The 27,676-nt window shown below is 41.7% G+C and overlaps 1 protein-coding gene and 1 long non-coding RNA gene across 2 annotated transcripts in view; both read right to left on the minus strand.

Annotated features, from left to right (window-relative positions):
• Nucleotides 1-6,551: 6,551 nt before the first annotated feature.
• Nucleotides 6,552-7,384, minus strand: LOC134190112 (uncharacterized). The gene is made up of 3 exons (XR_009971587.1): nucleotides 7,018-7,384; nucleotides 6,834-6,954; nucleotides 6,552-6,767 (listed from the first exon to the last, which is right to left on the minus strand). It is a non-coding gene; the product is annotated as an uncharacterized LOC134190112 (long non-coding RNA).
• Nucleotides 7,385-8,415: 1,031 nt separating this feature from the next.
• LOC134190374 (uncharacterized) overlaps nucleotides 8,416-27,676 on the minus strand; it is a 20,244-nt gene continuing 983 nt past the window's right edge. Inside the window, exons 7-29 of the mRNA XM_062658826.1 lie at nucleotides 25,824-25,938; nucleotides 25,647-25,748; nucleotides 25,328-25,485; nucleotides 22,822-22,951; nucleotides 22,658-22,755; nucleotides 22,495-22,591; nucleotides 22,410-22,436; nucleotides 22,176-22,348; nucleotides 17,208-17,445; nucleotides 17,047-17,145; nucleotides 16,914-16,982; nucleotides 16,403-16,858; nucleotides 13,786-15,212; nucleotides 13,174-13,732; nucleotides 12,888-13,117; nucleotides 10,354-12,823; nucleotides 10,108-10,296; nucleotides 9,886-10,034; nucleotides 9,589-9,823; nucleotides 9,271-9,529; nucleotides 9,030-9,199; nucleotides 8,762-8,965; nucleotides 8,416-8,698 (exon numbers count right to left, since the gene is read on the minus strand). Coding sequence (XP_062514810.1) covers nucleotides 8,651-8,698; nucleotides 8,762-8,965; nucleotides 9,030-9,199; nucleotides 9,271-9,529; nucleotides 9,589-9,823; nucleotides 9,886-10,034; nucleotides 10,108-10,296; nucleotides 10,354-12,823; nucleotides 12,888-13,117; nucleotides 13,174-13,732; nucleotides 13,786-15,212; nucleotides 16,403-16,858; nucleotides 16,914-16,982; nucleotides 17,047-17,145; nucleotides 17,208-17,445; nucleotides 22,176-22,348; nucleotides 22,410-22,436; nucleotides 22,495-22,591; nucleotides 22,658-22,755; nucleotides 22,822-22,951; nucleotides 25,328-25,485; nucleotides 25,647-25,748; nucleotides 25,824-25,938 — 7,702 coding nt within the window. The 3' untranslated portion in view covers nucleotides 8,416-8,650. The remainder of the gene's footprint in view (nucleotides 8,699-8,761; nucleotides 8,966-9,029; nucleotides 9,200-9,270; nucleotides 9,530-9,588; nucleotides 9,824-9,885; nucleotides 10,035-10,107; nucleotides 10,297-10,353; nucleotides 12,824-12,887; nucleotides 13,118-13,173; nucleotides 13,733-13,785; nucleotides 15,213-16,402; nucleotides 16,859-16,913; nucleotides 16,983-17,046; nucleotides 17,146-17,207; nucleotides 17,446-22,175; nucleotides 22,349-22,409; nucleotides 22,437-22,494; nucleotides 22,592-22,657; nucleotides 22,756-22,821; nucleotides 22,952-25,327; nucleotides 25,486-25,646; nucleotides 25,749-25,823; nucleotides 25,939-27,676) is intronic.

Consider the following 27,676-nt stretch of genomic DNA (forward strand, 5'->3'; position numbering starts at 1 on the left):
CGTACGACGTATGCACGCGACGAAGTGGTACGCCGTATACATACACGCTAGAAAGAAGCTATCAAGGTACATTTGGATATCTAAATACGCATATTTGCTAGTTAATCTACAGTACTTTCGAAGACAAGAGATATTTATTGGGATACGCCTAGAGTTTGTTGTGTAGTTAGCTAGAATATCCGGTGTAGTAGGAAATCCGTCTCGGGGAATCTGTCTCGGCCGAGACACATTTCCTTATCTCGGCTAGTCAGATTTGCTAAGAAATCTGTCACTACACTGGAAAATCTGTCTTGGCCGAGACACATTTCCTAACTAGGTTAGCTGTCTCGGCCGCTAGGAATCTATCACCACGCAGGAAATATGTCATTGTGTGTCTCGCCCACTCGCATGTGCAATTGTTTGATATTCTGAATGACGGGAATCGCCGTGAAAGAGCAAATGTACAGTACGAGCGGGTCGTTTTCTACCTTGAAAACGGTTCGTATCCAACAGGTAGGCTGACGAAGAACAGCTGGCTCGCCGTCTTTAGTACGTGTATGTACGTGCGAGTGCCGATCCTCCTAACGATGTTGGTGATCTAGGTCTCTCTGAAAGCGAGAAGAGTGGTGTCCGTAAGCAATCCAAACTGTTCCAGCTAGAGAAATGGAGTCTCTACTTCCAAGACAAGAAACAATCAACACGCAGACAACCTAGCAGAGACGATACGACAAAAAGACAGGTAAACTCTCTAAGGGTGCGTTCGAATACTAGTTCCAGTTCTAGAACTGGAACTGCCAGAACTGTCAGAACTGTTGGAACTGTTGCTAGCAAACGAACGCTTAGAACTGTCAGCAAGTTGAGCATGCGCACAGGCTCATACTTCCGGTAAGCGTCAATACGAAGTAGCATGACGTTTCTACTCCACTTGTTGTAGTCTGTTCGAACATCAGCAGTGCTTTCGCTTTCGGTTTTTTGGAGCTGCTCGCGCCAAGAAGGTCACTGTAATCAGTTCCAAATGTCATTCTTCTGGTGTTCGGCAAGCCGATGGTCGCCACGAGTGTTCATTATAACAAACAAGAAGGTCCACAACGGCCTCAGCATCTGTACCCGTCATTTCACTTCGTCAACCTCCGGGAATTTTGCATTTAGGGCGTGACAGTTCCAACAATTCCAATTCCAGCTCGCTAGGCAGAACTGCTAGAACTGTTCTGACAGTTCTAGAACTGTCAGAACTACCAATCGAACGCTATAGAACTTTTCTCCCCCCTACAATTCCAGTTCTAGAACTAGTATTCGAACGCACCCTTATTTCTTGATGTCACCTCTAGTTAGCCATGCGCCTAACGCGCGCTAAAAGGGGTGACCGCAGCACGTGACAAAGCCCAAAGTTATGTTTTGACTCTGCCACAAACTGGTTTTGAATGACTATACTATGATCCACATTATCGTATATTTAATATTGGCCTGTAATAAAGACTCTATACTCCAAATAAATAAAAGTAAATAATATATTTAATTGTCTATACCTAAACTGGAATTTGCGGAAATCGTCTGTTGGTGTAAGTCAGTAATTTCAAAATCGGTCGCCCCGACCCTTTGGCAATTTTGGTACGATAATTTTTTGAAAGGTTTTCAAAATACTGTCTCTGCACATTTCGTTTCTCAGGTTCAACTTTGTGATATATATCAGAGAGTGAAACGAAAGTTTGATCATCCATCAGAACCGTTACATCCATTACCTGCACCATCTAAGGTCTGTTCGCAAATTGGAGTTGACTTGGTTGGACCATTGCAAGTCACTAGTAGTGGCGATCAGTACATTGTTGTGGCTGTCGATTACTTCAGCAAATGGCCTGAAGCCAAAGCAATTCCATCGAAAGAAGCATTCACGTTGCTGACTTCCTTAACTCACTCTTTCTACCACATGGATTTCCAGAGGTGTTGATATCCGATCAAGGCCACGAGTTTTGCAAATGCTATCTGCAATGAACTTTTGACAAAGACGAGAGTCAAACACAGAATTACGTCTGCCTACCACCCTCAAACAAACGGACTGACTGAGCGTTTCAATCAGACACTGAAAAAATGGAATCTGCCAGATAACAAACTGCACAGATGAAGACTGGGATTCAACAATTGAGGCTATTTTATTTTCCTATCGCACTGCTGTTCATGCTTCTACCAAATTTACACCATTCTTTCTTTTTAATAATCGAGATCCTCGTATGCCTCTAGATGTGCAACTGCATGCGCACCATGTCTCAGATTCAACTGCGGAAACCACGATGCATTGCCTGACTGATGAAGAGATGCAACATGATGTAGAACTGCTAGTCAATCTGAAACACCAGTATACAGTTGCTGCAAAACGAAATATTGTCAAAAGCCTAGGAACGCCAGAAAGCTTCCTATGACAAAAATGTGCCTTAATACATACTCTTCATCTCTCGGTCTCAGTGACCAAGTTCTTTTAGAAAATAGTAAACACGACAGCCGTAAGTGTGGAAAGCTGGACGTGAAGTGGACTGGTCCATACTGGGTGTCAGAACGTCCTCCGAAAGGCTGTTTCAAGCTGAAAAATGGAAATGGTGCTGTTCTGAAGCAAATCTTTCATGCAAGTCGTCTCAAACCGTATTATCCACCGCAGAGGTACTGCATGTGGACGTGTGGATGCTTCAATTGCATTCCAACCTGATGCGCAACCTCCAAGGACACATCAAAATGAAGGATAGGTAGAGGTCTTCTCTACGGTGACAGTCAATTAATCTAAACATAATAAATGTCGTTGATATACCATTTTACACCAACTTCAATGCCTAATAGAGCACTATAGCAGTGTTTGGATATTTTCCACCTTCAATGTGTCTGCCTTGCAGGGGTTATTAGTGATGGATAACAGGACTACCATCTCAACCATCAGCTTCATCCAGGCAAATCTCAGATGTAACTGACAAGGGCACTGTTGCAAGCAGAAGTATCGAATGCGACAGACGTAAATTACGGTTGGAACCTACGAAAAGAGTACGTTTCCAGCTTGCTGTTAGCTCATTGAAAAATATCTACCATTTTGTAATCTTTCTCGATTTGAATTGCCTTACACCGACAAATGAAGATGACAAAAATGCAGTCAGGCAGCGAATGAGGAGGAGAATAGCAGAGAAGAAGATGGAAAACGTAAGTGCAAGCTTGATTATAGAGGCCAAACTCAACCCCAAACAAAACGAAGACGTAATACAGTAAGTATCTCTTTGGGAAACCCTCTGAAAGGTTTATCTTACGTATTCCATGAATTGATTAGGAATCTAAGAAGAACAGTTCACTTTTTCAAGGCGAATGAGAGAAAATTCTCATGCAAGGCCACGAGCTTATGGATGAGCACATTTCTCTTGCTCACAACATACTAAAGAAACAGTTTCCACACATTGATGGCCTACAGTCACCGTTACTTTCACAGACGAATGGTTTTTATCCCAGTCCAGCATGAGGGCATCCAGATACATCACGTCCCTGAACGAAGCCGTTGGGTAACTTCTAGTTGCTGTGGCCACCATGTATCAGTCTATGACAGCAAAGAGACCGGTTTTCAACTTAGTACTTCTCTCAGTCACCAGTTATAGCCTTGAATCTAGCCAGCGAATGGCGACGTTGCTCGCGTTGCAGCTTGGGTGGAATGCCTTGTCGTAGGCTGACTGGAGTGCTTCTATTGTGTCACCCGGACACTTGACTTGGGTGACACCTTGGGTGCGCAGAGAGGCATGTTTTGAAGGTGACATGCTTGGGTGAAAGATTGGGAACAATGACCACAGAGGTAGAAGTCGGAGACCTTCTTGATATCTTTGATATAGAAGGCGTGCTCCTCGAACATACCAATGGTCATGATATTGGGATACTGGGCGGGTTGTCGAATCAAACTCCAGACAAGTTCATTTCTGGCATCGACTTCCTTGACATATTGGGCGGGCTTGTACACACGGATACCAAGTTTGAATCGTTTCTCGATTTCAGGGAGCCTGTCTAGATTTGACTTGGGAATGTCCCGAATGTCTAGATATCGTAGAACGCCGTGGCTAGCTCTCTGGCTTTGTGGGTGGTACGATCTCCTCGTGTGCCTTGGTGCATGGCAATACAACGGAATAGACATAGGTTGTCGTTGAATGTGCATGTCCAGAGCAATGAGTCCCCTCTTACGGCGTAGCCAGTCGGGTAGGGGTTCGGTGCCTACCAGAGCATCTCTGCCCAGGATGGCGGTCAGCTGGACTTCGATAAAGCGTACGAGAGCCCACTTGGTGCTGCGGCGGTCTAGGTTGTCCTGGGAGAGGCGGATTTCTTCTTGCTTGGTTATCCAGGCGCGGGCTTTTGTCATCCCAACCATTCGTGGGCTGCCTGGTGCGTATCTGCGGAAATTCCTCATTTCACCGGTCTCGATATTTCTGATCTTGTAGGTGTAGAGATACCTAAGGTAGAATGACGTTTGTACGCGGTCTGCCAACTTTTCCATCATCCTGTCGGTGAGGGCACCTCCTACCTCACGACGGAATGTGAATGTCAGCATCCTACGTCCTTTGATCGTCGTTTCCTGTTCACTGTCCTGCTTCTTAAGTATGGCTCCTTCCTTCACGATGCGTGTAGCCAGGGGTTCACGAAACATCTTCCTTCGAAATCTCTCGAGTGGCTAGACGATACTGAGGGTTTTGGAGCTCTTTCACAACCTTCTTGGCTCGCAGGGAAGCGTCGGCTTCTTCGCGAATTTCTTGTAGCTCGGCGCGATATTGCTCTGGGTTGTCCACGACACCACGCAGAGCTAACTGGATAGCGCCCAGTTTGAGTGGCACGTTGTATTCGTTGCACCATCTCTGCGTCTCGGGCTTTGGGAATGAACTCTACAAGCTGTGCTTTTCGCAGCCGAGAGTATCCCTTGAGTCCAATGTTCTTGGCCTGCTGTTGCAGAACTTTGATCGTTGTTAAAACAACGGGTTTGGGGGTTAGACCTCCTGAGTCTCGGGCTTCAGAGAAACGCGCTACGAGATCTGCTTTTGGTAGGCGAGAGTATCCCCTGAGTCCGACGTTCTTGGCCTGCTGTCGCACGACTTTCGTTGTTAAAACAACGGGTTGGGTGGTTAGACCTCCGTTCGCATTGAATCGGTGACTCGTGGTACAGACAATTCTGCAGTTATACTGTAGATTATATTTCTCTAACAGAGCGCACTTTTCCTCTACAGCTGAGGCACACAATTCTGTGGCTATATACAGTACGAGCTATTTGTCTAATAGGGCGCAACTTTCCTCTACAGAGCACACCTCACGATCCTGTGGCTATATGCTATAGATGCTGTTTGTCTAATACGGGCAATTCTCTTCACGTCTCGCGCGCAAGACGTGAAGAGAATGGCCAAAAAATTGGCAAAAAATATATTTGGTAAAACGTATTTGGCAACCTCTCGTTCGCAACCTTTCGGCGCAAAAAATATTTGACTATCATTGTTTGCACGCAATTCCAAGCGCGAGGGAGGGATGTTTTTCTAGATCTCTGCAATACAAAAAGGTATATTTTTAAAACGGTATTTGAGAACTCCTCACTCTACTACTGCTAGCTAGTGAAGCTACAATGTTCATGAAACGAGGTTTTCGCTCGTCGCAACGAAAACGATCTAATTTGTAACTCGAACACATCCAGGTGGCAAATTACTGTGACACTGCAGTGTCGGAGTAAAAATACTCTACAGTAGTTCCCCGGACCAAATTTTAGAAAGAGTGCTTCCGGTTAAATTTTCTAGCGAAAAGTGTCCCCCGCCGGACTAAATTTCTTAGAGAACAGGAAAGGGACGACGGTTCTGGAGCGTTGACGGACGGATACAATAGAATCGATTCTATTTTGTCCGCTCCGTCGGAAGTTGACGGACCGAGGAAATGATTAGGTCCTGTTACCCAATCAGCGAAGCGCAAAACGAGGATGACGTACTCATTAGAGCGTTTTCACGTGACGTCACAACGCCGGAAGTCGCCATTTTTGGTGTCCAACTGCGTATGCTGAGATCGAACTGGTGCCGTTCTCTGCCCGTTCTTGTACTATTGGTATTGTGTATAGTTGTTGGATGTTCCAGCAGATCGGGGCGCGATTAAGACGTGTCTTTCTTCCGTATACCGGTCGTTCTAGAAGGAAGAACTTCAAGAGCGACAGTTGAGCAGCGCTAGAAGAGACGGCCAAATAGCAGCGATTTCGCGAGAAGACCTAAAAGAAACCAAGCCGGTAAAACGAATTTTTGTAGGCCCTTTAGTTGTGGCAGACCAGCTGATCTGTTTGATGAACTGATCCAGACTGCTACCAACGCAAAATCAAAGAGACGCGCAATTACGGGCGCGCAAGAGAGGTTTGTTGTAGCAAAAAAATCGCATTGTCAATTTTCTTCTTTGGCTTTTGACAGATGACATACCTAATTCTTTCACTGGTCTGTATGGTTTGTCCTTCTGAATAGATTGGAATGGAGCCTCTACTGTGTCACATTATGCTTCAAAGAAAAACTGAATACAGCCACATGTGTGCAAGCTTCTCCAAGTCCGGCCATGCAGTTACAATGTGCACGACATCTCCTGTCTTAATTTTCACAAATCAACCATGAAGTGAGGTGTTTTATTGCATTCTTGAGAATGAGGAACCTGTAAAATTTCAGACTGTGGGGTGTCTTACAATATTCTACATGTAGCTATAGAACTTACTCTACTATAGCACAATGCTATGCTATTCGTGTTACATTATCATAGCATGTCCACTTCCTTTACATTTCCCAAGTCTATAGCACACACATTGTCACACAATCAATACTGACCATTAATTAAGAAGAAAACTTGGATCTTACGTCACTTGATTGTCTACCAAAGATTATTGAACTCTCACATTAAATTGCAACATACATGACTGTATTCTCTTTCACAATCCTCTCACTTAGAGCTGACAAAGATTGTCCGATAGGATACATACTGTAGGTCAAATATATACTCTAACAAAAAATCTGTACTATAAATTACCACATAATTAATTACCACTGAGGTTTCCACAACACCTAGAACTCCCTCAACATGCGCACGGACATCTTTCACCCAGCCAATTCTAGACTGGTAGTAAACTTCAAAGATTTGCATTCGCGGACTGTAACCTGTTTGGCTGCTATGAAGCTCGTCTGAAGGACTAGATAGGAGACAATGTCCGAACTGTAGACAGGAGGAAACGTGGTGTTCTCTAGCAAGTGGATCAACTCCTCCAATCAGTTCCAGCTTGACTAGATAGCGAGGTTTCGCATCAGATAGCAGATTGTCGGAGTGCTTTGATAGTTTCCTGCTCGCAGGAAGTGTAGTGAGGCGAGGGAGGTCAAAATTTGACACCCACGCAAGTTTCACATAGACACCAAATGGCCGACACTAACGTGCGTTAGGAAAATTTGACGTCAATGAAAACGATATCTAAAACGACAGAGAGCTGTCCGTAACAATCCCTCACGGTCCGTCACTTCTCCGTCGCATATTGTGAACCATCCTGAACCAGAGCCTGAACAGTGTTCCCCCGAAGGAGTTGCAGCGAGATTTTCACTCACCCGGTGGTCTCGTGATCCCAAACCAGCCGCGCGCACTAAAAACATGTCGCGGGACGTTTCTAATCCAATATGGTGCTACGGCGTTCGCCGTAAGTCTAGTTGTTCTGTGACCTTACAATCATGAATGTGAGTTGTTTAGAGCTGAGATTTCTCTACATTTTGTTGTGGAACTTGGCAATTTCTAATGAAAGGAAAATAGAGGTTTGATGTCACCGCTCAAACCAAATATGGGTAGATTGCTGCAGGCATTGCAGGTCAATGTTTTAATTAATACGGACAACTCGAGGAATCGACGGAAATTAAATTCAAACTATCTTGAAAGGTAAGTAGTAGCCATGCAACTGCTTTCTTTCAAAAAGCTGTAACTAATATACGGAATTTTGTCATTTAATTATGTCCACTTTAATACCAAAACAATATGAAATCCGACGTACATGAACCACACACGGATCTCGGTGTTCTTTCTACCATTGAGTAACATGATGCACCACTTTTTTTGAAGACTAATTATAATTATCAGATGTTAGCTACAGCTCTCAAATCACAACTATATGTAATGCTTAATTAACTGCATCCTTCAGCTTTGTATCTGTACACATGCACTTCAATCAAGTAAATTACGATTTGGTTCCTGATGCTTATGTATACAGCTACTACAAAAAAAATGGTAGATTGCCATTGTTCCATGATACAAGTTTCAAAGAAAACATTCTACGAAGGTTACTACTTTTACTTTGTTTCATGAGCACCTTGTGAGAATATGGTTGCCTGATTCCAAACAGAGTCTATTTAATTACCTATGCCAAAACCTCAAGCACCATAACACAATTCAGGATCAGAGCCCACCAACTTGCTTTCTGTAATGCTTTGTTAGCCATCTCATTGCAATACTTCACTACAGCCATATGACTAAATGAACACAAAAGAACAGCAGTGTTCATTAACATGCTTCACTACAAACAGCAACTAACTACAATAAGCAACCATCTGCGCTTCAAGCAGAATGTCATTACCACTAAAACAAGCATACTGATTCTAAACAATACGCCAAGCAACTCATGTCAGCATGTGTTTCAGTTGTTTCTTCATGAACATGAAGGAGGTTCTGGAATAGCAAGTACTGCTTGAAGATTCTAAAAACAGAACAAATGCTACTGGTGCAAAATGCACTAAAAGCTCTGTCAATTGTGCCGCACCTTCCAAAAGTTCAAGTCCGTGCACATGATTGTATTCCCCACAAAAAAGATCTGTTCACCAACTGAACCGATTGGTGTATCACCACTTATAGATTGCTGAGCCTCTGTCAGAGGTTTGAGGTTCTGCAATACCAAGTTACTGGACACAACGAAACGCTTCCCGATTTCCTGTAGCTTTTCTAGACCTGTTACAGTTGTAAGAGCCTGAATACACAAAAACTTGCGACATTATTTTTCATCAGCGACAATAAAGTAAACTTGATCTAACATTATTGGTCTGCAGGTTGAATTCACCTCCGATGGTAGTCAGTGAGTTCAGTCCCATGAGATTTGGAAGTTCATTGTTTCCTATGATGTTTAAGTTTCCATCTATTCTTGTAACATCTGCCATTCCCATTACTCCAGCAAATAGCGAATTATCTTCCAACACAACATTTCCTAAAATAGAAAGTTGTCCAATGTTAACATTTTTACAAAGCGAGTTCACTGGAACTAAATATTTAGTGTACCTGCTATCGCTGAAATGCCCTTGAGACCAAGAACATCTTTCAGAAAACCACAGGCCCGAATCATGACTTGCCCGGTGAGTTGGATTATATGTCCATCTCTTCGTTTTCTTTTTCTATTAGTGGTTTCATTTCGAAGGTCACTTGTTGTTTCTAGATCTGGATTGTTGGTTAGCATTAAACCATCAAATGATTGAATGTTGTTCAATCCATATAGAGTTGTCAAGCGTGTATTTGAAATTTCCAGTTCTCCTTCGATTGCCTATAAATGAACAAATCATGAATAACGATAAAAGTTTCTTCAAGGAAAGTAATAGTTACCTGCAAGAGTTTCAATGAAGAAAGCGACTCAATATTACACACGAGTGTATTTTCGCATCTAATTCTGAAGCTGCACTTAATTCTAGAAATGCTGGAATATTTGCTCAGTCCAGCTGGGTCTGTGATTACTATCTCATTTATATTTTGGCATTTAACAGTAGCTTCCAGTGATACAGTGGCAGTAGCTGGCACACCATCAACATCATTGACATTTGTAGCTTTTACCTCAATTGCCCTGAATACAGCACAGTACTTACCAAAATTTGCTGCTAGCAGTTAGTGCTGTGTTTCACCTACCTGTCTTGGATTAGACTTTCACGAGAAACCTGCAATACATCCGTCATCAGTGAATGCTTGTATTTGACTGTCTTCAGTGCATCAGCATACTGAGTCCCTGTCGCTACTCCACTCAGTGTCAGAGTGTGAGTATTGGAATCATATGATTTCTGACAAACAGCATAGTTAATTAATATGTTCATTAAAACAGTTTACGGCTTGAAACAGTAATGTGTACCATACCGATATCCCTGATGATGAAGATGGAGAAGCATCAAGCATTTCATGGGCTCCATCAACTGGATTAGTGATTTGGATTGTAACGTTGTTCAAAGAGACATCACTCTGCACCACACCACTTACACCAGATTCTACTAATGCTACTTCTGGTGGATCACTTTCTGACAACGTGACAGCGACATCAACACCACTCTACAGAAAGCAATGATGTTAGTCTGCAAAGTACAACGTAGAATGAAAGGTAAATACTTCTCCTCCATTTAAATCTACTACTGGACTTTTTAATTCTTCAACAGTGATTGTAACTTCCCGGTCTGCAGTCATTCCTGTGCCATCATTGTCACTGGCTCGTACCGTGATTGTTGTCATACCAACCGAGACAGCTGTATTTACACGAATAACACCTGTTCCAGCTTCTATTCTGTACGATCCAGCACTTCCTTCAATACCGTATGTAACTGTTCCAGCTGCACTGCTCTGTGTTGGACATTTGTCTGGATCAGTAGCAGTAATGGTCATGACAAAATCATTAGGCACGAAAGCATCGGATATAACAGGATTACTAAAGGATTGAAACGTGGGTGCATACTCATTTACATTTGTTACTGTTATCTCGACAGTAGCTGTTGCTTCAAGACCACCATTATCAGTGGCAATTACTTGGAATGTGTAGGAACACTGGCTTTCGTAGTCCAGATCTCCCACTACTGTGATGACACCTGTATTGCCACTTTGCTGAACACCAAATACATTCGTTCCAGAAATGTTAAACGTAAATGCAGCGTTGACCCCAATGTCCCCATCAGAAGCAGACAATCCTACAGTGATGTTGCCACTTGTACCTTCTTGTATGCTTCCACTGTAGGATGGTGATGAAAACTGTGGAGTCTGGTCATTTATGTCATTTACAGTAATTGTGACCGTGATTGTAACTGAACTTGACTGTACGCTAAATGTGATGGTAAGCGTGTACTCATCAGTAGTTTCTCTATCTAGAACTGCAGTTGTAGTAATCTGTGAGCTTGTATCTATCGCAAATGGAGCTGATGGAGGATTGGTAATTGTATAGGTTGTTTGAGGAAACCCTGGATCACTGATTATTTTTCCAACTGTTGTACCAGAATTTTGTCCTTCGTTTACAGCAAAATCAAACGCTGAGCTTGGTGACAGAATGACAATGGTGACTGTCGCAACTTGAGAGCACGAGGACAATGTAGAGTCTGTCAGTCTGACATTTAATGTGTAAGAAGTAAACTGGCTGCTTGATAGGCTAGAAGCAACAGTCACATTGTTTTCACTGATACCAAACAGTCCATCATTGTTTCCACTAGTGATTGCCAGCTGAAACACAGTAGAAGTATCGGCATCACTGACTGCCAGAGTGATTACAATTGAGTTGACAGCTGTAGTTGATGGTATTGTCTTTGTGTGTGTTGTTCCATCAGAAAATGTAGGACAATTATCATTTTCGTCTGTAACCGCAATAGAGACAGATGTACTAGCAGTGAAATTACCATCATATGCCTGTACAGTCAGGGTATATGTTTCTTGAGTCTCAAAGTCTATAGTCGCACCTGTTGTTGTGATTACACCCGTATTTGCAGCAATAGTGAACACTCCACCAGTGTTGCCATTAATGATAGAATAAGTAAGAGCATCTCCATCAGCATCTTGAGCTGTTACTGTTACAACAGATACACCATTGCCTGAATTCTCTTCCACTGTGCCAGAGTAAGTAGATGATGGAAACGTTGGTGGATTATCATTTGTTGCGTCGACTACAATAGTAGCCTCTGCTTCATTGCTGTCAAATTCGCCATCATTTATTGTTACTTGAGCTGTGCGTACTCCTTGTGTGGGATCGGTATGATCATTCGTATATCGCAGAGTCTCTATGAATGCTTCTGTCTGAGATAAAGTTTTAGGGTTTGTAAATGTGAACTTGAATGTGGTTGCTGTCGGTTTCGCCAAAGCATAGTCTGTTCGATCGGTTCGTATCTCCTCTTCTGATCCATCCTTCGTACCTGACAATGTCACTGAAACTGAATGTATTAATGTATTGATGTCCTCATCAGTTGCTTGAATTTTATTTGTGGCTGCAATAGGGACTTCCCCACCTCCTTCACTAAACTGTGTACTGTAACCAGTACCAGGTAAGTCAGCATCCAGATCTAGAAAGGGTTCATTGTCATTCATAAATAAAAATGTAACTGAAAGTGATTCAAGAGCACTCCAGTGGGTGCCATCAAACACTCTGTATGTTACTGTTCTGTCATCAGGACCAGGCTCATCAGCAGTGTTTAAGTACTCAACACCCTTCAATATAACCTCATAGTTGGCTTCTCCATCAATAGTGAGAGTACCAGTAGTGTCATCAAATGTTGCTGTTGGTGATGTGAATCCAGTTAGAGTAAGAGACTCGCTGGATATTCTTTCAGGCAGTGAAACTTCTGCTTTGGTCACAATTGCACCACAGTCGGTGTCATCAATTGTTACAGTTGAGCTAGCTAGTATAAGTGGCTGCGGTGTGCTTTCTCCTTCATTGAATTCAGCTGTATCCTGTGATATGGTAAGGGTAGGTGGGTTGTCATTTTGCACTAGAAGATGCACGTAGACATTCTGTGGAGGTTCAGAAACAGCCTTTCCATCATTGACTGTTAGAGACAACATGCGATCTGCATTGTCTGGATTGGTGGCAGTGTTTTCATATGTCAATGTCCTAAATAAAAAGAAGGTTACACGTGTAATTTTCTCTTGTTCATGGTACAAGAATGACAACTTACACTAGCAACTCTTCATAGTCAGCCTTGGATCTGCGTGTGGTGTCACTACTGCTGCTGATAGTCAGGGTCAGAGAATTAAGTTCGTAGAAGTAGTCTGTTTCAAAATGAGATACACTGCCCGCAAAGCCCAAGCATTCTGCTAAAATGTTATTGTCTGTTCCACTAGCACAATCATTTAAGTCTTCTGGTAGTGTTGATGTATCTCCAGGCCCTCCACCATTGCATGTCTTCTAAATAATTAATTCTAAATGTTACAAAGTTTTGTGTGGTCAATCTGGTGACTTACTGTTGAAGCATTGACTGTTAGCACAATTTTGACATTATCCAACGTGTCATCATCTACATCTGTGATATTCACTTGAGAATAAATTAAGACTGGACTTCCTCCCTCTTGGAATCGTGGGTTGCCACTTTCAACTGTAACTGTTGGAGGATCATTTAGTGGCTCTACATCAATTGTAATCTTCTCAGTATTACCAGGACGCACTAAGTCAAATGCCACGAGAGTGACCATTCTGACATCATGGCGACGAACTGCATTACTGATGAATTGGACATCAATAAGCATACTGCGAATTTGGTCTTCAGTTGCCTGTGATACACCTTGAGATTGCATTGTTAACTCGTCTGTAAAATTACCTACTACTTCCCAGCCAGATGGAAGCAAATTGTTAGCAGGAGGTATCAAATGGTCTACAAGCATTCCATTCTCGATAGCAGGATTGGTGATGGTAATGACCACTTGTTTGAAAAACTTTACGTCTCCCAGCTCAATGTTAAACCCACTGTCTTGCAAGAGTAGAAGTGGAATTACAGGATTTCGTACAAAGTAGTCAAATGAAGTCCTGAAAATAAAGATATAACAGTAATTGAACTATATGAATGCAACCCAACTTACATTCCTAATGTGATGTTTGGTCCCAATGGAACACGATCCAAGGACAGAATAGCTGATGCTGTTTCAGTCCTATTGCCATCAGAAGCTTGTACTGTCAACTCCCTTGATGTCTCAAAAGGTTTTTTGGCAACATTCCTGTACTTCACCTTCCTGAGTACCATTTGGAAGTCACTCGGAGGCACAGTAGTATTAAATAATGGCATCACCATATACGTTATCTCGAAGTTGTTACTCATGTTACGAACTTGCAATGCAGTGCCATTCAAGTCAAATTCCAACCATTCTTCATTAGTTTCCAGATCACCAGCCTCACTCATGATGATATAAAGATATTCCATCGAATGCATAGTATCACAATCATCCAAAGCAGCACGCTCAAAGAGAACAAGAGGTTGTGGGTCCGTATTCTCTACCCCAAAGAACTGGTATGTTAACTGCAATGGATCTTGACTTGTGGTAGTATCAAGATCAATGGTTGGTGGATCATTGCCAGGATCAATGGATATGTTTGTATAGACTGGTGCATTATGAGCCCCACAATCATCTATGAAGTCAAATTTTAGTAAAACAGATAGTGATGGTGGACAAGGATCTGGGTTGCTGTAATGAACTTTCTTTAGTATGTTCTCATACACTTGAAGTGTAGCTTCTCCTTCAAAACTTAGCTGACCATTTTCGTAACTTATTGTCACTCCTTGGTAGCTATTCATTGCACTGCCATCAGCACCAAGAACTTGAAGAGAATCCATCCAATGAGACTGAAAGCCCACAACAGTGATGGTTCCTCTTACTATTTCTTCTGCATCTACATCAGACAGATGTATGCTAGTTGAGTTGACTACTTTGACAGGAATTCTGTCCAATTCAGAGAAAGTAGTGCTGTAGTTTGTGTTTGATTGATCAAGCAGGAGCACCAGTGGATCACAGATAAAATTTATGTGTACTTGTGCTTCTGCTATGTCACTTTGCTTATCATCTGCATCTTGAACTTCGAACTGAATGTTAAACATGGATGCATTCGGTTCATTTGCACTGTTCCAATATGTAGCTGTACCAAGAACTCTTTCATAAACACTACTTGGTTGACTATTATTTAGTATGACCACATGTGTGCCTTGACCAGAAATTCCCAGTAAACTTTGAGCGTCAACAACATCAATGTGGTGCTCTGCACCACCACCCTCTACTGTTATAGTAGCTGTTGTTATGTTCGTGTTTGGTAGAACATCAATGTCAGTAACCTTCAAACCATTAGACAGAGGAACAGCAGTACCACTTTCTTCTGTGAATATAGTTGAGAACCCAGTCCCAGCCATAGTATTGTCAAGGTCCACAACAGGAGGATTGTCATTAATCAATTCTACAGTGAGAACAAACGTGCGCTCTGTCTGTGGAGGGTCTTCACCATTTTCAACATTGCTGGCAAACTAAAAACATAATTCTGCTGAATACTATCATGTACACAAACACTATAGCAGCACATGAAGGCAACAACAGCATGAGTCTGTCATCTGTTTTGTTCACCGATTATCTCTTCGTCTGTCTGTCCAACCATCATCCATTCTTCCATCTGTTTGCCTGTTTGTCTTGATGGCTGGTTTTAATCAGTTTGTCTCTGTTGAGTCTTACACATTACTGTAAATCAACAAAATTTCATAATCGGAACACTTTCGTAAGTGTCCAAATTTTCCATTTCGTAAGCAGCCAACTTCCGTAAGCATTGATGAACATAGCCACTTCTGTGCAGAACATCAACACCAAATCAACAGGATTAAAACCACAGCACCACGCGTAAGTATCTGTTAAGTGCCTAGGCGTGTGTACGTCCTAGCAGTATCTCACCAGGTGTCCACGTGTGTGGACATGTCAAAACCACAGCACCCGCGCAATGCAAAGAGAGACGATGACAAAACCATTCCTCCACGGATTGAAGTGCATGCGCAAGCAAAATTACAGACGACATTGAAACTGATGACGATGTAGCATGGGAGCGCTAGCTACCACGCATGCAGACCTAGTTATAGTTGCCGTCTGAAGATGTTGACAGGCTAAAGAAGCCATTGCACTGTCTTCAGGAAGAACTGGCAGCAATATACAACATTCCAATTTCAAAAGCAGTTTACTTTCAGAGAAAAAATTTCATCCGGGTGTTGTCGATGCGGCCACAACAACGACGTCCTCGGACAACTCGCTACGGGAAATTTCGTAAAGGTCTCAACCATCAGCATACTGCAATTTAGCATTGTAGCTACATTGGCTGTCGAAATCTAACAATCTGTCGCGAGAACTGAGAAGAAAAGGCCTCTAACTTATAGCAAATGTCCCGGCTGTCCTCCACAGCGTGGGGTGGTCAGTTTAGCTCACGTGACTGCAACTGGTCTATTGCCTAGGCTCACCAGCTAAGTGTCAGTCTGGCTGGCACACGTGACATGTGATTATTAGTACACTATGAGAAGTCTCAAAGTTAGATGCTTACAAAATTTTGTTGATTTACAGTACATGTTTTCCTGAACTCATTACATCTCATTCTGTGTATCATAACTGGATGTTTAGAGTCCAGGTGCATGATGCCTTTGGTTGGTGACAATATGCACACACAAAATTATGTATCATTCACCTGGAAAACAACTTCACGATTTCCAGCTGTAGGCTCACCAGTTGGTTCTGGATTCTTTGCAGCATTTGAGTAATAAGTAGAATTAATTACTTCACCAAATAGCTCAATTGGTGCTCCATTTATCTGGTCAAAGGCTTCAATACGAAATCCGTCTTCATCAGCTCCAACATCAATGGCATTTTCACGTCCTACAATAGTATTATCAAACTTCAAGTCTTCTTTATCTCCATCTTTTTTGTTCCTCAGAGTAACAGACATCCAAATAATATTACGATCTTTTGGTGTACTGTCAGCGTCAGTTAAAATGGCAGGTCCAAGCATGACATCGGGTCCATTTTCTGTATATGTGAAACTTGATTCACGAAGCTGAAGTTGTGGTTCCTGATCGTTCTTTGACACAATTGATACATTGATGTGAATAATGTTGCTAAGCTTTTCACCATCTCCTGCTCGAACCTACTTAGTCATTGCAAGCACATAACTATTTAACAACAAACTCAAGACCACATACCGTAATGTCCCGTCTGATAAGAGTTGGCTCATCTCGCGTATTCTGGTATGTCACAGTTCGAGCCAATTTCTATAAATACATATAACACCAATCAAACTCTACAATTTGCATGTCGTCCATTATCCCTCATCACTTGGTAGTCTTTTGTCTCTGCAACTCCATTTAATAACAACACTATGAGGACACCTTGTACTTCCAACTTATGTTCGATACCTAGCTGTTCTGCCAATATCTAACATTAGCAAGAAACGCTAGTTTTTTTGTACTCACTGTATATCAGCAATAATTGCTTACTTCGTCGACTGCCATTATTTCATTACCATCATCATAGTTGTGAACTTGGAATTGAAGTTCTTTGAGAATACTGGTGTTGCAGCGCTCATCAGGGTCACTTAATTTAATGTCAGGAGCAAACTTTACTCCTGTGCCATCATCTTCTTTGAACATAAATGACACTGAAGTGGCAAACACAACAGGAGGATGATCATTGATGAACTCTATCCTGACAGTTGCTCTTGCACTTCCAGTATTCCTAAATACATTTTACACTGCTGTTCAAGATGTTTTGATAAAACTGATCAACACAACCACACACACACACACACACACACACACACACACACACACACAACACACACAACACACACACACACACATACACACACACACACACACACACACACACACACACACACACACACACACACACACACACACACAACTCACTTGTTTAATTTAACTACCTTGATTTTATTTACATGCTTTAATAGCTCAAATTGCATCATAATTGCCACAATGTGACAGATTACACTGTTGTTTGCACAATCTATCACATGTCAACATTCTTCACTATATACTGCTTAAATTTAATTAAGGTGCAGGGTCACCTCAGACATGCAGCGGCCAGTGTGGAAAATAACGGTAGGACACAGAACAATGTCCCACCAAATGTGTTGCTTGTCCGACCAAATACTGCACCAGTGTTTGAACAAAACATCCACCCATACGCATATATGATAATGTAAACGTTGTCTCTTAGCAGGTGATGGCCTTACCAATGGTGTAACTGTTAATTTCATGAATTTAGGTGCCTCCTAGCATGTTTTATCCAGAGAAAACCTCAGCTGCCTTTAACTCCATTCTCCATTGCAAGTTGGTTATCAAAAATTACATGCAAAATGGCTGCAGTAGGGGAGGCACTTAATTATACATGTAATACTATACAAGAAAGTCTAACTAGGCTCAGTCTGTCCGAGCCAAAATAATTCCCTTTTTTCCTCAACGTGTGCACTGCATCGCTTTGAAAATGGTGCACTTTTCAAACACTCATTAACTACGAGGACTTAGACGCTCTAATTTGTACTGAAGGCCAAGCTCACTGAAGTCTCTGTATCTATAGCCTGAATTGAAACGATCACGACGTTGCAGTATGAGGTTGCATTAGACCGTGTTTCCGTAACTACAAAACTGATTTTTTTGCCAGGACACTTGAACCTTTGTTACATGCAATAGCTACAATGCAAAAGCTCAGATTGGCTCACGTGTGAAAATTGGAATTATTTTGGCTAGGACAGACTGAGCCTAGTTAAGACATTCTTGTATGGTGTTACATGTATAACTAAGTGCCTCCCCTACTGCAGCCATTCTTATTGTAACTTTTTATAACCAACTTCCAATGGAGAAACAGTGTTAAAGGCAGCTGAGATTTTAAAAGCATGCTAGAAGGCACCTAAGTTCATGAAATTAACAGTTTCACCATTGGTAAGACCATCGCCTGCTAAGAGACAAGGTGTACACTATCATATATGCGGACACGTAGATGTTTTGTACAAACACATCCCAACACTGGTGCAGTATTGAGTCGGACAAACAACACATTTGGTGGGACATTGTCCTATGTCATACCGTTATCTTCCACACTGGGCTCAAGTATGCATGTCCGACCCTGACCCTGCACCTTCAATTAAAGCAGTTTCAACTGCTATTTACACCTTAATGTTGATCTTTAGACGTATTCCAATTATTGACGTTCGATAATAATAAATCAACAGTTAGACTTTGTTGTGCAATACATTCTTGCAAATCATGAAACTCTATTCGTAACGTGCAATTTGAACTGCTAACTACACAGTATATACCCAACTACTGCACATAAAAGTGCATGCGCCAATAGACGATATTCGGGGGGAGGCAGAGCTTCTAGAGCATGCGCAATCTCGAGGGTAACACGCACCTTTCGCCGATCTCGCTGTACACAAAGTCCACGCTTCCGGGTCTGCTTCTGAACCGTAGATCATCTTGCCGTTGACTAGGCTTTGTAAGTAAGTTCACTACTTACCATTTCGTGAATCTTGTGAGAGACTTTGCCTGCGTAGAGACGCGTAGGAAGCCATTTCTTGAGTACGGCTTCTCGAGGGTAAGAGACTGCTGTTCAAGCTGAAGTCGCCTGATTCACATTCTGAACAGATACACGTGGAGTGGAAAGACAGACTACTCATTGCTTAGCGATGGAAGTTTTGTCAGATGAAGATTTTGTGGTAGGAGAACCCATTCGGGGTAACCAAACGTGACGCACTGTCACTGTCTGGTGTGGCTGAAACTAGGACTACTTTCTCCATCTAGCAAACTACTTAAACTGTGGAACTGTGAAACTATGTATCTTGTCGAACTAGAGTCAGCAAAAGTTTGTCTAGCCTATCCAACTCTTCATGGAAGGCGGTGAGCTCATGAGCTTACACATCACTTGATGTGCCTTGACCTGATTCTTTGTTTGCTACACAGAGAAATTATCTTGGCTGCTTTCAGTCGAACTCCACACTGTATCAAGTACATTTCTCTACACAAAACCTGTGTAAGACTTGATTTTATTATGAGAATGCCTTCCTTGCAACCCAGACTCTGCAGATGCAAGGTCTTGCTTGAGAAATCTAATCTTGTTTTGAAGTTCCACTATTTCATTTGCTTGTTGTTCAATTATCGGATGTAAACCATCAGCTTCAGCATCTCAAGTGACATTTTTGACAACTAACATCTTCAACTTTTGAGATCACAACTAGACACATGTCTTGATTAACTGCAGATGAGGTAGAACAGCCTCTGATTTCTGATTTAGACATTACAGCTATGGAAGTGCGTGTGTGTTGTGTTACTTTAGACATAACTGTTGCTGGGACTTGTAGACTGGCAGTGCTAATTGTAAACAAACTACAGAGTACGTGTACTGTAACTCTGATCCGCGTCAGTGTACTTATCGAGTGCAAGTTATCACAGTAAGAACTTCAACTTGGCCAATCACATATATACAGAAGCAAGCTAGACTGCCCAGAAACAACGCGGAACGCCTACATGTCTGGTTACCTGAAATGGGTTCCCAGATGGCATGATTTCACTCGCCAAAACTAATCCATCTCTAGGCAATGAGCAGTCTGTGCTTCCACTCCACATGTATCTGTTCAGAGTGTGAATCAGGCGACTTCAGCTTGAACAGCAGTCTCTTACCCTCAAGAAGCCGTACTCAAGAAATGGCTTCCTACGCGTCTCTACGCAGGCAAAGTCTCTCACAAGATGCACGAAATGGTAAGTAGTGAACTTACTTACAAAGCCTAGTCAACGGCAAGATGATCTACAATTCAGAAGCAGACCCGGAAGCGTGGGCTTTGTGTACAGCGAGATCGGCGAAAGGTGTGTGTTACCCTCGAGATTGTGCATGCTCTAGAAGCTCCGTCCCCGAATATCGTCTATACGAGTGTTACAAACCAGTGCACTCATACCTCTGGGTAGCAGCGCATGCACTTGCTTTTTAGGTTTATCAGCCAGTTTTCTCCAAGCAACAGAGTGGGTAGATGAGTGTTGGAAATCAATAGACAGAAATGTTACAGCAAAATCCTTTTGTTGGGTGCATCAATGATTATAGTCAACAGGAACTTCTCTGTTCCTCTCAATTACATCAGCTTCCAGAGAAGAGTTTCGTATCTCAAGAAAAGCACAGCTAGATCTAGTGGTGTTGACAATCCTGACGACCATGACAACAGTGATGATGACAGGGACTCCAAGACCAACCTTAACGTTACTGATGAACACACAACTATTAGTGATTATGACAGTAGTTTAGACAAACAGCTACCTACAGGGTTCTCGCTACAGCGTGGCAGCGTGGCACTGCGTTACACTCCAGTACGAGTGCACCACGCTCAGAAACGATAGCTAGGAGTCCAAAGTCTTATAGCTAAGGAATGTTTGAGAATTCCATACTACGGAAACACAATACTAAAGATGACAATAGCCATAAATCTAGGCTTTAGCAAAATAATGCAGGATGATAGCCTTGCTCCAGACATACAGTGCACACACAAGCTGCTGACTGCAGTCCCAGATGCGCTGCCTCTGATTCTAGTTTGGGATGCCCTTCCAGTGATTCGGAAAGCAGGCTCTTGTCTGGGAAGTGTACGCCTAAAATCTACTCTAGACTAGTCATGGCTTCATGGAAAGCAACAACAGTGGTCCACGTCAATCAATGGCCAACTAAACATACTTTTCGTCTAAACGAAACTTGCGTATGCAATCGATGAACGCCGCTAACTGGCGATCAAAGTTGATTTACTTGCAAGGGCACTTGAATGTACGTTACACGCAATAGCTACAACACAAAAGTCTACCTCACTTGAGATCGGCTCCAGTGCCCATGTCCGACTGTAAAGTCTTTTAGAGCAAGGACTGCATGCGTTGTGGACCCGCCCATCCAACCACGCTCCCAAAAATCTCTAGCAAGAACCCTATACCTAGAGTAGCTTGTCAGTCTGAAAAAAATCCTAGTCAATACAACACTCAACAAGACAAATTTCAGTTCACTTAAAGACGTGTGTGCTTTTATGCATAGTAATTATACAGTATGCTGTGCAGTTAGCAGTTCATATCTGCACATCACAAATATAAAGTTTCATGACTTGAAGCTTAGGACCAAGGTTAGTTAGTGCGTCTGGTTGTTATTACCACTCATCCGAACTCCAAAATGTCTAATGAAGACTGAAGTTGTCATTAGGAATCTCTCCCAGAGTCACTTCAATCAGATAATAGTTACGACAGTGATAACATGCAAGTATATGATCAGATAACACAACTGACTATACATTGGAAGAAAAAGGGTATGGTTTACAAGCATGGTTAATGCAGAACAAGCTTTAGTCTATCCCAGAGTGACCATTTGATTATATATTTAATACCCACATGTGAAGCAGGCCAATAAACAAATTTGCAAAACATTACCTTCCATCTGATGCCGTAATGTATATGATTCGATTGATTGGACAGCTGATGTTGACACGTTTGTTAGCATACACTAGTGTTCGAAGCACTCGCTGATATTCAGTGTTTTCTCGTTTCCCTGTGATAACTAATTGAGTGTAATCATATCTTCCATTTTGTTGATCATATGACACCTGCAACAAGTAACAAACAGATTTAATTAGAGTTCAAAATGGTGTGTGTGCTATAACCAACTTGAAGCGGTGTATCTCTTGTCACATTCTACACACAAATATACATAAAGAAGCGGTTTGCATTTTGAAAATGTCTACAAGCATACCAAAGTCTCAAATGCAATGTCTGGTGACCAGTCTATCCTGTCTGGACAGACACCATCCTGACATATCGACACAGTGACATTAAAAATGTAATCAACACTACACAAATGATTGCAAATAATTGAGCTGATTAAAGTAGATAAATGTGCATTGAGAAGGACATACGGATCTTTGTCTGGGTCATCCAATTCAAGGTTAGGAACAATCTCTGTTGGTATTCTTCTTATTTCATCGAATGGGCTGTCAGTTGATCCATGCATGATCTGTTCAAAAAGTATCTTGCTAAACTTGCTCATCAAATATAGCAAATAGTCAAAATTGTACTGTACCTCTGGCTTTTGATCATTTATACCTCGTACTTCCACTTGGACACTGTCAGAGCTTTGAAAGTTCCCATCATTAATTTCAAATCGAATCTCTCTTGCAGTCAAGTCTGGCTCATCATCAGTCGATCTGAATCTACGACAAAAGCATTTCCGTATTAATTCTGGAAATCTTTAAACTACAACTAACTACTGGTAACCGCAAACGTTTATGTTACTCTTCAGGAGTTCTTCACGTTCATGTTTTGATGGGATGTATGTACAACTACTGTTTGTATAGCCACAAGAAATACTTGCAGTCACTGCCAACTGCGCATGATACTCCTTATTCTGCAACTAAAAACATGCCATTTGGTCCAAATGAAGTGAAACCAAGCTGCTTGTACACTTACGTGGACTTGCTTATACTTAAACATACAAACCATAATTTGCAGTTACAATTCACGAAGCTTTTATTAGCAGCTGATTAGCAACACAGCCAGTGGTTTAGGTATCTATAACTAACACATACAGCAAGATTATCCAGGCCATTGAGTGTGGTCCAATTATGGACAAAAACTAAAATTTGTTGGTACACTAGTATGTACATATCTACAGTATTTCTTCAATTAAATGCTGCCCTAGAGTAAACGCCGCACTCTAATTAAGTTAATGAGTTCTACCAAGATCTATTGCTTCAAGTATGAAGGAAAAATCGTACGAATTCTTCGGCGGCATACACAAAGCAACGCTTTTTAGACTACCTGTATATTGTCACAGCACATGACATCTCAAGTGTGAAATGCGTGTACCAGTATCGTAAGTGTTGTTTTCTTTAAAAGATGTCAGACCTAGCTATACAGAATTTACACGTACACAGTCCTACAGCACCGGCGAAGAGCCTTTAACAAATAAACGCTGCAGCTGAAACCCTAGCTAAAAATTAACACAACAGTGTTTAATCAAAGAAATAGGGTAAGATTAGACTTAAAAACTCTGTAATATGTCACTATGGACTATTGAGATGATCTTGGTAGGATTAACAGCACGCAGACAAGCATTTCGTTTAGGTTATTAAAGTACTGCCTGCAGATAAACTTACCACAACTAACTGAACAATGCTGGAGGGTGCGACTGACTAAGGGCATAGTCACACTTTGTCTGATTTGGCAGCAGTGTTTGGTTCGACACTTTTCTTAATGAGATACAAACACGAATGTGTGGCAAATTTCTATTGTGTTAATTTGGAGCAATATGTTACAAATCTTGCAAGCGTCCAAGTCTTTTGCCAATACAAGCACATTTTGGGTGACCTATGCTCATTACTGACTTTCAAGTTGAATACGAGTAGGAATATAGACACAAACTAAGTTACTATGTGGCCATATGCTGGTGCATGAATATGTCAGTGTCAACGTTACTGTTTATGATTCCCTGACTAATTACTAATTATTAATTATAATCAATCATTACTACTAATTCTACGGTATTCGTAGGTGCCTCGCGTTCGTGAGTAACACTTCCAACAGAGTTTTCAGACAGTCTACTGAAACGCAAGTCCTAGCTAGACAATACGTATTTGTTGAAACCCTAGCTGTCATGGAAGTAAACATGCAAACTTCCTAGTAGTTTATATTACGTATATAGGCCTGGTATAGGTAGTCATCGTTTTGCAATCGTGACCAAGGCAATTGAAATGTACAGTCTAGGTATGCACTCAGTTCCGTTGTAATGACAGTGGTATGGTATTTACTGACATTAATATCAGCAAACATTGACTATCAACAGTGTTAGATGCAGCACAGTGTAGTAAAGGATTGATCATACTTATGTATGGGACGCGTGAATAGTTGACTATACATGGCATTCAACTCCTGAAGGTGTTTCTTGGTTGTCACGTACACATAGTCCCTTGCTACAATACAAAAGGATGGGGCGACGGAAGCCCAGGAAGCATTTTCTCCGCCGTTCGGTCACTTGCATGAATCGTTCTTAGACTCATCTGTAGTCGGACATGGAAACGATTTTAAGGTAGGTCCTAACATGAAACGTGGTCGTGGGGAGAAGAAATTTGAGATTTGTGTACACACACACACACACACACACACACACACACACACACACACACACACACACACACACACACACACACACCGCATACCGCACATGCACACACACACACACACACACACACACACACACACACACACACACACACACACACACACACACACACACCGCATACCGCACATGCACACACACACACACACACACACACACACACACACACACACACACACACACACCAAAAGCTTGATGGAGACCGATATAGGACCACGCCCATTTCTATTGTGCGACCCGCATTAGAAGCCTCACTACGCTCAGCAATTAATGCCTTACCTGATATATAAATACCAAACTGGTCATACATAACTTTATTAATAACTTGCAATAATTATGGTAAATTGCATTGGAAATTAATTCAACAATTTGCTTTATTGCATGCAAAACTACACATTTCTAAAAAACTTACTTTGTTGTTAACAGAACTGTCCGGAATACACTCAAAGGAGCAGGACCGTGAAGAACAACTGCAGTCTTCCCGTTGCCTTGGGGAATAGTTATGGCACCATTGCTTTGTGAAACATTAACGTCTACTTCATCTGTTGCAGCTCCACCCACAACTGTCACCTATGAATGTAAAGAAAAACAATACAAGAAATGATATGACAAGCAGACTGGCAAAAATAAGACATACTATATGGACAAAGAGACAAACAACAGACAAATAAATATTACAAACAACAAACAAATAAATATTGCAGAGATGTAGTATGTGTTAATTAGCTGACCGTTGCACTTTGCATGTAAAACTCTGGCAAATTTGGATGGTCTAAATCTGTGATAACCAGATCGCTAAGAACTGGAACTGCATCTCCTTCCTCTTGGTAAGGCTACAATACAGGTATAACACGACAATTGCAATTGACAAACACTAAAAGAAAATCTAAACTGCTCTCTATTCTTACCATCCCACTAGCTGTTGCATCCACTACTGGAGGATGGTTGTTGACTAACTGTACACCAACGTTGATACAGAACGTAGTACTTGAATGTTTTCCATCAGATGCAGCCATACAGACTCTACAAATGTCAAGAAAGCATAAAACTTATCACAGTATGCATAAAACTAAAGATTGACTATAATGAACAAAATTTTGACATGCCATTACATTTACAAGATACGAATGAGCGACGAACCAGAAGCTAGATAGGTCACACAGGAACTACGTATCATTTAGATTTCGACCAATCACAGCCAACTAGAAATGAACCTGTTGCTTAATTCTGTAATGGTTACTGATTTCGGTGCTGTACATCGAGCAGTTTATAGATTGTGTAGGAAGCTGTCCTTGCCTGTAGATGATCAGTGTTAGGGTGTACATGGACACACATGCAAGGGCCAGAGAAGAAAGGGAAATAGATTTTGAGCAAGCCCAGGGTTCAGGTAGAGTTCTGCCAGTAGAAAATTTAAGCACACGTGGTCAGTTCAAGAATTCATGCAGCGACATCTACGGGGTGCACTAAAACCTACCATACTGTGAATGATACAAAGCGTGTGACGTGATGCTTTGAAGCACATGTGCAGTAGGCATGGCAAGTCGTCGAGTCAGTTGCTGGTCTACGCCTGCATTACTGTACCCAAGTGCTTCTGTGCCTTGAGTAATTCCAGTAGACAGGCAGCAATTTTGAGTTACCTCAATATAATTATAGAGTTGAAGTGCTATCTTATTTTTCTTGCATTAAAAATATTTATAAAGCTGAAGAGAAGCCTCTGAAATCTATCTCCACTGACATTGACACCCGAAACAGAGACTACTACTACTAGTACTCTGTTCGCGTTCACTTTTTACATCATAAATCTGCTATATCTCGCTTACCCTAGGTCACAGAAAAGCGAACTTTATACTGTTCCAAACTGCCAGAGCTTGGGTTTCTGTTTATCTGGGTTTCAAACTTCCTGGTAAACAGGAAAGAGCAGTATACTACACATCCTGTACACTGTCATAAGTGAGCAGTTTTGGTCAGGCAGTGATCTAGGGAGTAATCGCATGTTAGTGCAAAAGCAAAATCATAGAAAACATATCTAGAGTATTCTATTTTTCCAAAACTAGAGGTCAAACTCATCCACTGAGATTGCACTTCCTGATCCTGTACTTAAAGAACCACACGTGTTGCAACTGCAATCTCATTAGCCACTTCCCTGTAAAAAGTGAAGGGGGAAACAGAGAGTATAGTCCCTTTTCCCTAGCCTACCAACACCCATAAAATCTGGCCATGCAGTAGCCTATAGGAATCTGGATAGTTACAATACGCACATATAAGCCACAATAATATTGCTCAACAAGCCATGGAAGAGAACATTCACATTGTATAGATCATGGGTCATCTGTGAGGGGGAAGGATCTTATGCTAATTACATTGGTCATCTGTAGGGAGAGGCTCTTTATCTTGGGGAAAATTTAGAAGTTCTGCGTTTACTGGTTCCAGCTCTGGTTCAAACAAAATGAGGTCTCCAAAAACATCTGTTTGGTTAGGATGACATCAGCTAAATCCCAAAACTACAAAATTACTATAAACATTCTTTTGTTATTGGCATCAGATCACCTCATTCCCAGTTATGATAATTCTAAACCATAGGTGGGCTGGACACTTAGGGGCTTGCATCTATAATTAAAAATACCAGAACAGGTAACTACTAGTGGGGGAGACAAGATGGCAGTGTGTTTTGACACAATTCTACAGTGTACCTAAATTCTCCTAGTAAATTTGCTAAATTCCATTTTCTAGAAGTTGCATACAGAGATGGGTGTGTTTTAGT

Source organism: Corticium candelabrum, chromosome 14 (genome assembly GCF_963422355.1).
Source record: "Corticium candelabrum chromosome 14, ooCorCand1.1, whole genome shotgun sequence".
NCBI lineage: Eukaryota > Metazoa > Porifera > Homoscleromorpha > Homosclerophorida > Plakinidae > Corticium > Corticium candelabrum.